The sequence below is a fragment of the Microtus pennsylvanicus genome, chromosome 15, assembly GCF_037038515.1.
Source record: "Microtus pennsylvanicus isolate mMicPen1 chromosome 15, mMicPen1.hap1, whole genome shotgun sequence".
Classification (NCBI taxonomy): Eukaryota; Metazoa; Chordata; class Mammalia; order Rodentia; family Cricetidae; genus Microtus; species Microtus pennsylvanicus.
The window spans coordinates 69541571-69557778 of NC_134593.1; the positions used below are offsets into that span (position 1 = coordinate 69541571).

A 16208-nucleotide genomic window follows, 5' to 3' on the forward strand; every position below is an offset into this window, starting at 1 on the left:
CCCTTGTCACCCTTGTCTGCCCTTGGGCCTAGCATGGGTTCCAGACATGTGGCAAGAGCCAGTAATATGTATTCAGAGCAGGGGCTGGGGCTGGAGGCTGAATGGGACCAGATGTGGGACCGTCGCCTTACAGTGTGTGACCTTGGGCAAGTTAGCGTCCACGTATCTTGGCTCCCATACTTGTAACTGAAAATGAAAATAAGCCCCAGCACACAGGCTAATCGCCAACCTTAATAAGATCATTTCTGCACAATGCTAACACTGAGCTTGGTGCATTGCAAGATTCCAGTCATTGTAATTTTTAATAATTATATGACCATGTGAAAAAATGGTAACCAAGAGCAGGGTCTCTGGGGTCACTGTGCTGTGGTCACGTCTTGGCTCTGTCTCTTGCTCTACATATACTCGTGAGGACGATATGATTGTTTGTGCAGGACCCGTGTCCTGCTAGCTGTCAGATGGAGGGGTCTCCATCTCGTACTACTAAGTGAACATTTTGTATAATACCTAGCATGCAACTGAAGAGGATCATTTAATAATCAATATTAAAACTGGTGTATATTCAGTTAGCTACCAAGTATTACTATCCTATACTTATATATGGGTATGTATGTACATATAATTCTCTTTTTCAAAAATATTATACTCCTTAAAAATGGATTAGTTAAGTTTACAAATAAATCAGTTTGACAGGCAATTTCCAGACATCCAAAGAGGGAAAGGAAGTGGTGTGTTGCTCAGCGTTTGTTCATATTCCATCAGGAGTTAGTCCTGACCTGGACTAAAGATGCTGGTTCAGATGCTGGTGCTGAACACAACTGCCCAGGTCCCTGTCCGAGAAATACTCAGAAGCAGGGAGTCTAAGAAACTATCCCAGGTGCCTGCAGAGGATGAGCCAAGGAAGAATAGTCTAGATGGGCTTGGGGAAGAAAACACAGAGTGTGATCAGGACTTTTGTGATAGACAAGTTTACCACACCTGATAGGAAAACCAAAAGACGCCCTGTGGAATCCTGAGACCTGAGATCTCTGATATCCAGTACGTCAGCCTTGCAGACATGAGGCAAGATGTGAGATTGAGAAGAAAGTAGCCCTGTGGGTTTCAAAACTGGAGAACCAAGGCAGCATCAGCAAGGACAGATTCAGGGTCCTTTCTGGATCATGCTGTCCCGGGAACTTGGACCTACCTGAGGTAGGATAAGGAGAAGTTAATGAGTTAGGTGGCTGTACCACGAGGCACTGCGTTAGACAGCATGGTCTTCGCTTCTCTCTTTCCCTACCGGCGCCACTCTGTGTTTTACACTGCCCTGGAAGGCCGTCTCATTTCATGGGAGGGACCGCACAATGCCTGGCTACGTGTGTAAAGCAATTGCAGAATGTTGTCCAAGTGTATCTAGTCCCCTCCCCTTCCTTCGCACGGGAATGCTCTTGCCCCCACATGCAATTTTAATATCAAAGATCATTTTTTATCAAGCACTTTCAGTAATCAGAATTTAAACACTATCCCAACATTTTTCTTGCAAAACAGATCTTGAGAGGCCCAGTAGGCCATCCTGAATTACTGATGAGATCCTCGGTGAAATGTCTTCAGCTGTTACTAAAATAAATCTCTCCGATTAGATTTTCCACATAAAAATTGGGCAGCATTTAGGCTGACTGGTTACATCGGTAGGAAATCATGTAATTGCCAAAGCTCTGCCAAAGTGGTCATGGTCATTTATTTCTAAACAAGCCAGGTAATCTGGCTACCCAGGTTGAGGAAATCAGTCCGTCTACTGAGTCAGGCACTGCAGTGTGATGCCGTGACCTTCATTTCCCAGGGGTAAAACATGTACCTTTCTTGGAGGTTGTTAGATCCTCAGGGCTGCTGGAACACGGGATGGCTTAGAGCAACGGGAATCCATGCTGACGCCACTCTAGAAGGCCACAGTCAAGGGTCAGCAAAGCCACGCTCCCTCCAGAGCCTCCAGGAAGGATGGCTTTCCTGCTTCTCTCACTTAACCTGGTGACCTCGGCTCTTCATTGGCATAGAGCAGCCGTCTCCTTCTCACCACGTTCTCTCTGTACAAATTGCCCATTTGACAAGTAGCTGGACCTCAAGGCTTGTTGGCACAGGCCTCCTCCCAGCTGCTCTGGAAACTGAGGCAGGAGGATCACAGATCCAGTACCTGCCAAGGCAGACAGGCAACGTGGTGAGATCTTGTCTCTTTCTTTCATTTAAAAAAAAAGTCAAATAAGGGCTGGGAGGGGGTGGAGCACTGGACTAGCCTAGCGTATGCAAGCACGATCCGTACTACTGCAAAAAAAAAAAAAAGTCAATTTAAGAATGGAAAAGGAAAAGCTAAAGCCCAGTCCCACGCGACCTCATGCTCATCCAGTCACATCTGAGCAGACCCTGTCCCCAGGTAAAGTCCCCTTCACTTCCACGGGTCACGAGTGCTAGGACTTCAGTAGGGCTTTTTAATCTAAATTACAATTCAACACAGAACACCCGATATTCTGACCACCCAAGAGTTCATAATCAGCTCATAACCAGATCATCTCTGCTTTTTAAACTAATCTTTCATAGGCTGAGCCAAAAATCTGCTCCTCGGGAGGGCGTTTCTTCCATTGTCCCCAGGAGGCAGTGGAGAAGACACGTGTTTTAAGGACTGGACCAAAAGGCATCTTTGTTTGACTTTCATATGACCTCGGAAAGTGACTCTTGTGAGTCTCTTTCTGAAACTCACCTTTCTTTACCCTTAAATCGGGGTAACAGATTACAGGGGTGCTGTGGCGCTGTCATAAGATACTGTGTGTGACGACGGCTTTGTAAGGTGTGATGTGAGCGTCCCGTCGTGAGTCTCTTAAACATGGCTCTGCAGAGGGCGGCAACACAGAGCTGAGGCCAGTCTGCCTGGATGGAAGCCCAGGTCTGCTCCCCATGAGCTGCGTGGCCTTGGTACGCTGTCACCTCCACCTCCCCGTGCCTCTTAAGAGCTTGTAGTGAAGATTAAATCGGAGTGATCTTCCAGAAGTTGCTTGAAAACTGCCTGCTACACGATCCGCGGCACCGTATTACATAACTCTTTGCTATTTTTGTCAAGGGCAAGGCCACAGCACTGTGTCCCGTGTGCAATTCCATTCCAGCTTCTGGTATAAAGCAGATGCTCCAGAGCCGTCTGTAGGACGGATAAAGGGATGGAGACACCGTTAAGCCCCCGTGCTCATCTTCCCTGTAACTGCTAGGCTGCTTCTCCAGCCAGTACCCCAGCCCTGTGCTGTGGTACAAGCCCTGCCCTGCACCTACTCAGCCTGACTTTTCTGAACAAAGTGTCATTGCCCAAGCCACCAAATCGTCCACAGCGACCTGGAAAGAATGTCTGTTCCTCCTGTGACTCAGCATGAATGCCCTTCTTACCCCCACATCTTCACACTCTTCCCCTTTAGCCCCCCTTTCCCTTAGCGCTCTCCCTATGACATCCAACCCTCTCCCTCCTCTTCTGAAAATGTTGCACTTCTAATACAAGGAACTGTGCCCTGTGGCTTTGTCACAGACATGCTGATCTCAGTTCACCTTAAGTACAAACCTACTGGGCAACAACCAATCAGAATGCAAGGAAGCTCTATATGGAAGGTCCCCTGCTGGCTTGAGTTTAACTGTTTGACAGCTGAGGTCCTGCGCTGGTCAGTAGATTGGAGGTGGCACAGGCGTAGACAAAGAGGAGTAGACAGTCAAGTGGCAACGATCCTTGACAACGGGCTTGGGGAAGTGGCTGCTTCTGTCTAGAACAGGAATTCCTGTGTTTTAATAAATGACACAGACACACCAGTGCATACTTGGGGAATGTCAGCCTTTAAGGCCGGCTGTCTGTCTGTGTCTGAGTTCCAGGACCTCCCCCGGGAGTCAGGCTGGTGCCTCTGTGCAGACAGTGCCCCCTTGGAGACCCACCAGCCTCTGGAGTTGGTAAAGACTGGTGACAAGGGTGGCAGCCAGCTAAATCATCTGAGTAGCCTGTCCTGGAACTAGCTCTTGTAGACCAGGCTGGCCTCGAACTCACAGAGATCCGCCTGCCTCTGCCTCCCAAGTGCTGGGATTAAAGGCGTGCGCCACCACTGCCTAGCTGAGTAGCCACTTCTTACCCCCTAACAGGACCCTGTGCTCTCAACTAGATAATCTGACTTAAGTCTGTAATGCCGGTGTCCAGCTGGCTGAAGGGCCAGGCTCTTGGCAGTGTGTTTACATGGCACCCGGTATTTAACCCACCATGACCTTCACCACTCCAAACCTTCTCTGTCTACCCGTGTGCATGTGTGCTCATGTGTACAGGAATGTTGGTGTGCGTGTACATGGAGAGTCCAGAGGGCAACATCAGCTGTCACCTGCCTACCTTGTCCTTCGAGATAACATCTCTTATTGGTCAGAATGATCTATCAGCCCGGCTCCATGTCCTCAGCACTGGGGCTACAAGCCTGTGCCACTGTGCCCGGCTGTTCTCCACTCTGAACCTTGTTACCATTCCATGTCAGAGAGTGTGGACCGTGATAGGGTTGGCACCTGCCTATGAAGCAGAAGGAAAGCCATTGGTGACATCACCTGCATGACCCTGTGTAAGAGCTTGGTGCTGTGGTCTCTGCAAAGGACGCAGCCAACGAGGCCAGCCCTCCCATGCAGGAAGAGCCCTAGAGCCACACTGTGAATATTTCATGGGCTCCTGCTTCACCCCGGCACGGTACACGTGTATGGACACCACCAGACAGGCTCCTTGCTAGGTTGACAAGCATATCGAGGTCTACACTGACCAATCTCCGCTCAGAAGACACTTACATTTTAGTGGAAAAGAAAAATGGAAGTGTGGAAGTTTTCAAACGAGGCGTTTGGTGCCCAGAAGTTTGTTTCCCTAAATCTCTAGAGACTGAAGGGGTGTTTTTGGTTTCACCGATTCCTCCTTATGTGCAAGTTTCCAGCTCTAACATAGAAAGTGAGGAGGAGGAGCAAACTCAACCGTCAGGACAACAGCGAACATTCTTGCCTTGTCACGTGACACACTGTGGAACAACAAGACTGCCAGGCAATCAGAAATCATTTTTAAAAACCTATGCTTACATCGGCTTTGAGATGCCAAATGCAAGCAGCTTGACCCCTTGACCTTTCTTCTCCATTTCTTGTTTTACCTATTTTAAATTGTCACGGAAATAAGGGCGTGCGCCAACCCCACTAATTCCCAAAGGAGCGGTCAGTTCCCCGGTGTTGACTGAGTCAGCCTGAGCCTGCCTGCAGAGTGCACCTGGGACAGACAGCATCCCTTCCCCCAGCCCTCTAGTGACACCCGGATGGCCCTTTTGGAAGAGAAGGTGACACAGTGCACACAGCTATGTGTCCTGAGTCCCACTCTTTCTCCTGCTCCCTCAACTCCAGCAGCTGGAGTTGCTCACGGCCACCTCCTGGTGTGTATGGCTTCTCCCCCATTGTGAATCTTCCTCCGAGCTTCTTGTGTGCCCCCCTCCCCACACACACACACCAGGAAGGGACAGGAGAAGGAGCGTGTTCCGGAAGGGAGGCAATGGCAAATATCCCACCCCAAGATCTTTAATAAGTGTAACAGTTTTGCTATTTACCAGGAAATCATTACATAGAAAGTCCATAAAAGACGAATGCATTATAAATTGAACCAAGTAATAGGCAAAAAAGACATGCTTTTGATCCATGCGTAATGCCAGCGACATAAGTTGTTCCTTTTGATGGACGTTCTGGTTATCATTTTCTTCCAAGCCTTTAGTTTCCTTCCTAATCTCAACACCCTTGTGCGCTTGTATTTTATGCTGTATTGTGTGGTTGGAGCTAATAATACAAGGGACTTCTGTGGCTCAATTCATTTATTTAAATTCAAAAGAAGGCTAAAAAGCCTAATCTGTCCCTTGCTTTGAGCAGAGCTGTTCCGGGCCCATAGGTAATGTTATGGATTGAGTTCTGATGTAAATAACCGTTCCGTTCCCTGGACCTTTGCTGACAGAAGGACCAGAAGTAGTCAAACGTTAAATTCCATCTGGGTTTCCTGTCTCTGGCACCTAAGAATAGTGAACCTGTGAAAATGTGGTTCCCTATCAAACCGCAGCCTACCCCACCCCACTTCACAAATCTTGACAGATTTTGACCACAGGGAAACTGAGTCTGTGAACACCTGGCCCACCAGAGGTTGACTCTCTTTGGAAATACCAGCTGAACTCTGTCTTTAGCACAAGGATCAGATGGAGGTCTGTCAGGTGGGGGTTTTCACATCTAAGGTGTGTATACTGTTGGCGCTTAATAAACCCTCCTAGCCCTAATTTATCTGGACTCAACCCTTGGCTGCCGATGTCCTCACACCAGGCTACGCTGGCTTCTCATCATTCTGAGAACGTGGCCAGCAGAGGTCCCCAGTGCTGCCTTTTACTGTAACTGTTGGCTTTGTGGATTTTTTTTTTGTTGTTGTTTTTACCAGGTTGGGAGGATTCAAGAACAGGGATGTTAAAAAACCATACTCAACCTTTTATGTATATTTTTGGAGCAACTTCTGCTCTCCCCCAGGCTCTAACAACTGTTAGAAAGCATTGATGTTGGGGAATCAAATTGCTCTCATCTCGCAGATGAGAAAACCAAGACGTAGGCTTCTGTAAGGTGCGAGTAAAGTTCCCATGGCCATTTGGAGAGAAAGCCACACTCAGGGCTGTTCCATCTGTAACGCTCAACTGCTTTAAGATGTGGGTGAATCATGCTTTGTGGACCAGCCCTGGCAAGTCTCAGCAGAGGAGACAGATATTAAAGAGAGAGAGATCTAAGGCGCTTTTAAACGATAACTACCCAGAGTTGGCACCGGGTCTGAGAACGGGAGTAGCGAAGGGTTAAAGAGCTTGGTGCCCAGGCCAGACAGAGCCACAGCTGCGGAGAAACTACACATGCTGTAAAGTGGCTTCACTCATTGAGTAAAGAAGGGGTTAATGGTGATGACGATGATGATAATTATGACAGTTAAGCTCACATAGAGCATACTGCTTGCCAGACACTTTTAAACATTCCATGCCAATCAACTCTGAGTCTTGGTTGAGAAGCTATGACGCTTAAAGAACTGTTAGTATCTGTGTTTGCAGACGGAACAGATGGAGGCCGTAGGTCACACTTTCCAAGTTCCCGCAGCAATAAGAGCAGAGCTGGACTTTAAGACCTCTTAGCCCGGTTCCCAGTCTGTTTCTTAATCCTTAGTTTAAACTACTTCTCCAGGCCACATCGGGAACTCAGGAATGTCACCCCTGGCCAAGAGCAAACTTCCTGACTGTGGGTTTCAGGAAGCTTATGGAATGCCAGGATCTAAGAGGCCCTTCTGTGGTTTTTGTCTGTGTACGTTAGTGGTCCAGGACATTCAGTGTCCCCGGGAATCACCTTCCATGGCCAGTGGCGGGATCTAGGATGCAAGAGTGTCACTTTGAGACCACATATCATCTGCCCTGATGGTTACATCCTGCAAGGCCTGCCCCCTGATCCCGCCCCAGTGTGGCCTGTTCCCAGGGACACATGCCTGTTGAAAGTCCAGTGGCCAAGCAGAGCTGGGAGGGACAGAGCTCAGAGGAGTCCTCACAAGGTTTCCATCCTCCCCGAGGGACCATATCCAAATCTATGAGCCATCATGTAGCTGAGGTGAACACACAATTAAAATTATTCCTCATTAATTCACTGTTTCTGCTAGGGGCCTGTGCTCCAACTGTAGGTTCACCAGCGCGGGGGGATCAGTGAGATAGAGTGTCTGTTACCTCCTGTAGAAGCTCTTGTCCAGGGGCAATCCTTCACTCCTTAGTTACTATATTTTCCTCCTTGCTTCCATAGTCCAGTTGATGTTCTCAATTAGCATACTAGGAAAAGATCTAAAAATTACTTGTTTTTTTAAAAAAGGCAATTAAAAAATCATTTTTCTACTACGCTTTTTTTCTTACTCCAACCTGATTCTGAGATCTTTTCTGTGCCAAAGCTGCAATTTTTCAATCCCATGCCACATATTTTAATGACTGCATAATGCTGGTAGCTCAAGCCTGTTGTTCTGCCAGAGACGTATTACATTCATTCAGTGTCTCGCTTTGTCCCATGGCGGAGCAGCATGGGTTCTCTGTACTGAAATCTACCAGGGTTGCTTATTTTAATAGATTCAATTCTGCTTGAAATTCAAACTTCATTTTAACCACCATCTCTAGTCTAAATCTTCCTGGAATAGAGATTCAGGAGGTAGAATCAGCCAAACAAAATCAATCAGAATTCTACTAGGATTTTTTAAGCAAGTCATACTGACAACAATACAATTAGCCATGTAAACCCTGAATAATCAAGGCAGCACTTAAATGGATATTAATATATAGATTAGATCCGACATGTTAATCTCCCGCTTCCAAGCTTTCAAAGGCAATGAAGACCACGTCCTTCAGCTGTGATCTCACTTTTTTGTGATCTGGACTCTACCCACCTCTTCCTGCTTCATCTCTCACTTCCCTGGCCCACTCCAGAGTCCAGCCCTGGAAACCGCATGCAAGTTCTTAGATGGTACATTCCTTCCCAAAGCATGTACACTTACAGCAACATACAACACACATGCTCAGTACACGTGAACATACCAAACACAACACATATAACCACATAGCATGCACAGCATACATTCAGCATATGTGTACAACACACAAGCACACACACACGTGCACGCATACACAGACACACACACACACACACATACACACACACACACACACATGCTTTGGCCACCACCCATTCCCATGTTGGGCTCCTGCATATTTTTTGGTTCTCTGTTTAGGTAGCTCTTGTCATTTCTGGTCCTCTCCTACCCTCTCATCCCAGCGTTCCCCTCTAGAACACACCTCGTAATTTGTAACTACGATTTTGGTTCACATCATCGTTACCGCCAGCCCACAGGCTTCATAAAGGAAGACAGTATGTCTTGTGCTCCTCCTTGATAAGCACGAAGCATGGTGTTCAGTCGTGAATATCTGTCAAGTGAGTTGGTGGAAAGACCCGGCCTGGAATCTTACAGCCATCTACCCCTCCTACGCCTGGCGGCCTCCCTCGTGAAAGGTGAACAAGCTTGTGTGAGCCTTGCTTTGCAGACTCAGATCAGTCCTTCTTGTGAGCTCTCCTCTGCCGGTGCTGTGCTCCCAACTCCAGTCTGCCTGGCTTTCCCAGGGTTGGACGTTGCCTCCCGCATTCCCTGAGAAAGGTCTCTACCAAGAAGCCAAAGAGAAGAAACATCAAAACCAAGGAAAAACAGGAAACGCATTGTAGCCGCTGCGGGGGAGTTTCCACTGCATCCTTGTCTTCATTTCTTGGGCTAACCCTAGGAGACACTATCTTTGACACCTCAATTTTGTTTCATGACGGCCTCTGGAGATGCGCCCGTTTTTTCCCACTGTCTCCTCTGTCATTTGTGACAACCTGCTTTGATAATCAGCAGTTTCCTTGTGCAAAGTTGTGTGCATGTCCTGAGAAACAGTGTGCCTTCACGGGAATTTCTCTACAGATTCTTCACTGTGTCAGATAGCTCATTATGTTTGGACAGTAGTTTTTCCTTAGGATTTTGGAATCCTATAGGGTCTCTTACTAAAGTTCTGTCTTCTGGAGTCCCACAGTGCTTGAATTGGTATGCCTCAGATATCCAGGAACCAACATTTCTTAAAGTATTGATACCAGACTGAGCTAGAGGCTCAGGGATATTTGTCTATATAGGAACAGTTGCAAAAATTATAGAACTGAAAATAACTTCAAATATGATACTGGAAGGATCACAATTAGCCTTTATCACGAAAGTTTATCCCATAGGAAAAATAAAAAAACTAGTAAGAGTAGTCATAGATCTGTGATCTCACACTTGCTCTGAACAAAATGCAAGTATTTCCTTCGATACTGCTAACATTCTCAGAACTTCCTGTGTGCCAGACAGCTCTCTGAACTGTGTGTCTTAATTTATTTGATGGCATAACGTCTCTACAGGAGGATGTAGTCATTATTGTCATTGTATAAATGAAGAAAGTAATCAAACAGTAACCCAAGTCATACAGGTAGGAAAGGGCAGAGCTGAGCTGTGAGGCCAGAACATGAGTCTAACGGTGCCTGAGCATCCTCCAGTGCACAGACCAAATCCCCATGTATGCGCATGTCAGTAGATTTAAATTTTGTTCTGCATCCTATTGTTTTGTGAAGGATGCAGGAGTTCTAGATTTGTTATCTCTCCTGGATTCTAACTGTTGCAAATAAATATCTCAGTGAAGTGATAGAATCGAGTTGAGCAAGACATGGATTCACAATACAGCCCCACTTACTAGCCAACAGATGAACTGGAAGTTATCTTATTCTTTGGGTCCTGGTTACCGTTCGGTGAAGTAGGCAGTCATCGCTGCTGCTGTAAGGAGAGGTGAGATAACCACCTATAAACTGCCTGGCACAGTGGTGATCAATACCATTCTCTACTCAGAGTGTGTCAGTGGGGACAGCGGGAAACTGAATTAATCCTCATGAAAAGAGGAATCCTTCAATACATGATGGATCTAATGGTGTAAACCATGTTCTATCACCAGAAAAAAAAATGGCTAATATAGTTCTCAGGGGCTCTGGTTGTAGGAAGGAATAGCCACATCAACAAGAAAACCATTTGAAGTCAGTTTCAATAGCAGCAAAGCATGGGATTAGAAGAATAGTGATCAAATTGATAATTATATCTCTGAACATTATACCATCATGATGCATTGTGGGCATTTTGCTGATTTCACCCCCCCCCCCACACACACACACTTAGATTCCTGCTTTTCCGGCCCCTGCGTTCCCCACACCTACACACCTGTGCACACAGAGCCACACTGCGTCAGGTGTGCGGTCACTTGGTTGTCTGGTGCCAAGTGCAGAGTGTCTTTCCTGTGTTGGATGCCCCTGCGCTCAGGATGAGGAGAAGGGGCGGATTCAGGTCCCATCCGTGTGTTTCCGTAGCCTTCCTTCACAGACAGAATTCATCCTGGACATCAGGCGTCAAGGCAGCTGACTCACCAACTGGCTGCACGCTGAGATGAAGGAGCTGGCCCCATTGGAATGCTCTCCCGGAGGCTAGGGGCGGGATCGTCAAGAGAGAAGAGAGAGCTGGGAAGTGGAAGACGCCTGAAGTGAGCTCTTAGGAGTGGAGGGACCCCGGGAGTCACGGAGCCTTGAGTAAAGCTAGAATTCAGAAATGAAAACAAAAAGCTGTCCGGAGAAGAGGTGCAGCAGATCAGAGAGAGGGAGGGGGAGGGTAGAGTCAAGTCCAGGACGTGCTCCAGCTTCCCTGGTGCCCTTGCAGTGAACTGGGCCTTACGATGTCTGTTTGTACGCAGGAATCAGAGTAGGAAAATCCATAACAAGAACCTGAAGCTAAGGATCTGATGTTGCTTACTCTGAAGATTTGTGAAATATCAATCGTTTTCGTGCTTATCCCCAAGACGGTGAGGTAGTCGTTGACACCGTTGAGTAGAGACGGCTTCAAGATGGCACAGACCACCAGGACTGAGCCTGAAGCTCAGGTCTGCCAGTCGCCATTGCTTCTAGGGGAAATTCTCACTAGAGGAGAAGCTAGGGACGCCAGAAGTGCAGCTGGAATTAGGGAAACACAGAACTCCAGATGTTCTGCATCAGCGTCGCTGTAAACAAACTCATTCCTCCAGCTCCACCAGGCTCGCCTTAATTTTTTTTTTTATCTGATAAACAGACCCATATTCTTTTTTTGCCTGGTTGCAAATAGACTAATTCTTTAGGGAATGGTGATATTCCAACTGACTAACACAGTTTGCTGCTCTTTCTCTGGAAATTGCATAATTCACACATCAACGTAATTCTCCTATGACTGGTAGTTTTGCAAACTTTGGAACTTTGCAGTCCCATATGCAATTACTTTTCAGGTCTGATTGTATACACACCCGTCACCTGCTGGTTTGTTTGCTTTTTTTCTCCTCTCATCTTACCGGTTTCCATGTTCCAACGATAACACAGTCGTGAAGACTCCTGATTCTGTCACGCTGCGGGACTAAATGGAGTCTCCTTTCCTGGGGAAGGGCGGGGAAAGGGTGGCAGCTCTGTTTATGTATCCAGCCCGCAGGTGTTTGTCCCAGCTCGCACTGAGCTAGCACCTGGGTGGGTTTCAGCAAGCAGTTCCAGGAGTTCTGTCCCCATCGCCTCACCAGCAACAGCTGCAGACCGCTTGCTGTGTTTGGCCAGTCTGGAACTCACACCCCAAACCCTGACTCTCATGTCCGTCACACGTGTGTAGCAGCCCGCTCTTCATGTTTCTGTCACTCAAGCATGTGCAGACCAGGGAGCAACAAAGACCTTGTGGGTCAAGATAAGCGTGCCTCTCTGATTGTGAAGGCCTTCCTCTTTGCTCTCGGCTGGCATCAATTTGAAATGAGTTGTCTAGGTTTGACATAAAGAAAGATAGAAGGAAGAAAGGGAAGGAGGGGGGAGGGGAAGGAAGAGAGAGGAATGGGAGGGACCTTGATAATCATGTAATATTTGACTCGTTCTTTGTAACACACACACACACACACACACACACACACACGCACAGCCTTGGAAGATAAGAAATGAAAGTAATGACGTAATGACTGTGACTTTGCTGGCACTGGAGTGGCTAGCTTCCGACTGCAGTCCTAACCCCAGGCTGTCCATTTTGCAGGGCCGCTGTTCGAGAGAGAACTGCAAGTACCTCCACCCTCCAACACACTTAAAAACTCAACTAGAAATTAATGGGAGGAACAATTTGATCCAGCAAAAGACCGCAGCAGCGATGCTTGCCCAGCAGATGCAATTTATGTTTCCAGGAACGCCACTCCATCCTGTGGTGAGTGTACCTTCTATAAGGATGGGCGGGTGACTGCCCTGGCAGTGCCGCACGACCGAAAATGACCTCCCCTTACTCGGTCGCTTTGGTGGCGATTAGCGGAGAGCTCTGAATTGCAGTGGGTGCTAAAAATGAGCTGTGTGTTTTTCTCTTCATTTAATAGAAAGGGGGCAAGGACTTCTGATCAATACCTGGGAAATTTGCACCACGCCAGCTCTTTCTCATCAGTGAACTCTGCATTTCAGACCGGCTTCATATGGAAATCGGTCCACATTTCTAATTGGAGTTTGTGATGTCTGGCTATGTGTCGCAGAGGTCGTGATGCCTAAAATAAGTTTAGCGATGTATTGGGTATTTTATGCAGTTAAGGGCATCACCTAAGGAAGAGGAAAGGGAGACTGGAGACGAATGAGCTCTCCAGTATCATGCAGCTGAAACGTTGAACTTGAACCAGGCCATTAGCCAGGGTGCTCTGCACAGCTTGCTCCAGCTGGAGGCCGACAGCAGCTGCATCAGAATGGATGTCACCAGCAGCCACACACCAGGAGATGGCCTCCTCACTTAGTCTTCTGTTTCCCCCAAGCCTGCAAGGGGTGTGGTAGCTGCTGCAACAAGAACCCCAGATTCCATGTCCCAGGGAGTTGAGTGAATGAATATGTACTGTGTAATATTTTTCTCCTCCATGTCAGTGTTTGAGTCTACCACTTTAAAGGTCTTGAAATTGCTTTAGAAATAAGGCCCTCGGGGAGAAAGGAGTGCATCTGATGCCAGTGGGTTTCATTTACAGTGTGAATTATGTGTCAAAAGCAAGGTGATTTTTAAAGAAGCCAAAGTGAGTGGATTTTCCCAAAAGATTACTCCACAGCAATCAGTCCGTATTGTAATAAAGGTCTGTGTGAATGAGCGCAGCTAAATCAGAAAGGATGGTGACCAGCGAACAAAACTTCCTCTGCGGGGTTCCCGTGAGGTGGGTTGGGGAGAGGAGGATGGACAGGAAGAGTGGAGAGACCTTAGCCATTTTCTGGAAGTTCCACGATTCACCTTTGCCCAGAGTGGGGATAATGCAGGTGATTTCGAGGTAAAAACAGACACAGCCTTTGGGGATAGATGGGAGCACAGGGCTGAGGAAGAGCCAGGCAGAAGATAGAAGGAGATTGCCCAAGAAATGGTTGACTGGGGGAAAGGGGTATGACTAAGCCATCACCCAAAACCCGACAGAGCTGTACCAGACGGGCAGACCTAAGGCACGCGGAGCTCAATCGAAACAGCATCCATTTCAGTGATTCCGTTTAAAACTCCGCCATGCATAATTTAAGATTCATTTTTTGATGTGCACATAAAATTTGTTTTATTAAATTACCTAAATGTTAAAATAATGTACTTATACATATCAACTGATGTCTATGGCAGTAAATTTAATATGAGCCAGGTCGATGTAACAGCGGCATGTTATGTATCTCAGTCATTCAAACTATACACTTCCTGTTTGTAGAATTAATAAGAATCGACCCTCGTACTCAGTCCTGTTCATACTAATAAGAAAAATATATTCATGCCTTAAATATTATTTGAACTATTTAAGAGTTTTTTCGTGTATTTTTGTATCTACCTAAGATATCAATCAGAAGTTGATGACTATTCCATAAAAAAAAGGAATGGCCCATTTAAATATTGCAATACCGGTTTCAAAATCACAAGAAGTACTAGAGTACAGAATATGCTTGAATCTAATATTCAACAACTTACCAACAAATTTTCCTTAGAATTTTAGAGATGAATTTGTATCCTAATCAGCTAACTAAATAATGGCCCTCACAGTTCTTGCTTTGTATAGATGCTGATAGACAGGTGATAGGTAGATGGATGGATGGATGGATAGATGGATGGATGGATGGATGGATGGATGGATGGATGGATGGAGAGAGAGGACAGGGCCTTTGCAGTTGCAATTATAGCCCACAGATGGTGAGATTCTCTCAGAGTAAATGTAGTCACAAGTGTCCTTAGAAAATAGAAGAGATGGACAAGGTGGGGTTGGTCCAGACAGAAGACCACATGTCCACAGAGGCAGAGCCTTGGTATGGTCACAAGCCAAGAAAAGCCAGCAACCACCAGCAGATGGAAGAGACAAATGACGGATGTTCTCCCCCAGTGTCTCCAGAGGGACCATGCTCTGCTAGTGTCTTGCTGATAGCGCAGCAAAGCTGTTTTCGGGCTTGCGGCCTTCTGCACTCTGACAGGATAAATGAGCGTCGTATGGCCCGGCAGCAAGAGTCAACTCAACAGCAAATAAACTGATGATCAAAGAAGAGAGAACCAATCCATTTGGTCTCCTCCCAGCCTCAACCTCTTCACGCTAGGCCTAATGACTTCAGTATTTAATTTTGACTGTGGCCCATAAAGTCCTGTGAATTCTACTTTCCACCCAGCCCTGGTTGCTTTAGAACTGTACTAGGAAGGTAAAGAAGAGAAAAAGCAGGAATATGGAGGGAAGGCAGAGGAAGAAAACACTAAGACCAGCCCTGCAGAAGAGATTTTCTTCACGAAGCCTTTCTGTGGATCTTCCCTCGGGCCTCTTTAGCTGTGTGTTCTCACTGAGCGCTGACAGGCACCAAACGGAAAATGTCTTAGACCTCTTGGCGGCAGCACCATGCAGAAACTACAAGCTTATCATCCAGACTGGAGCTGGTGTGGTGCCAAGAATGGGGTCCTCCGGAGTACCTGCTCTGCTCCTGTCTCGGCTGCCTGTGGAAAACCGATCTCAGACGCCATGATCCGTGGCTGGCATGGATCCTCTCTCAGGCATTTCATCTTCAACCAGGATCTCAGAGACACTTTTCCTAGGCAGTAGGAACTGACAGCGCTGCTCAGAGCAGGCCCACACATCTCATCTACAGAAGGCTCAAGCCAGTGCTTGCTGTCTATGCTCCAAAGTTATGCGGACATGGTATATTGGTTCCAAGCGGCCTGATCTGGGGAATGCTCAGGAGTGGACGTCAGCCCACGCTGGGAGGCAGGAGACCAGGATGCTTTGCTTAGACTCACCCTCAGGATCTGCTCTCTGACCAGCTCTCACCTGCAAGGCTGTAATTCCTTCTGCTGTGCTTGCTTCTCATGGCTTAGTTTGGGGAGATTAAAGAAAACAGCATGCGTGACAATGCTTTGAACATGCTAGAACCATTCACACATGCAGGGTGCTATGGTGTGTCCCACGACTGCTACAGAACGCACATCTCAGCAAATGACCTCACGTGTCTTTTTCACTCATCGACTTCAACGAAGAGCACTCTGCGTGCTAAAATGATGCTGTCTAATGTCTAATAGATCTGTCTTCATAAGGCCTGTG

At 47.0% G+C, this 16208-nt stretch overlaps 1 protein-coding gene across 6 annotated transcripts in view; it reads left to right on the plus strand.

The window, feature by feature from the left end:
* The window catches only part of Mbnl2 (muscleblind like splicing regulator 2), a 151502-nt gene that overhangs the window by 84076 nt on the left and 51218 nt on the right, over positions 1–16208 (plus strand). For all 6 annotated transcript variants that reach the window (XM_075949416.1, XM_075949412.1, XM_075949415.1 and 3 more), the window contains exon 3: positions 12698–12862. In XM_075949416.1, coding sequence (XP_075805531.1) covers positions 12698–12862 — 165 coding nt within the window. The remainder of the gene's footprint in view (positions 1–12697; positions 12863–16208) is intronic.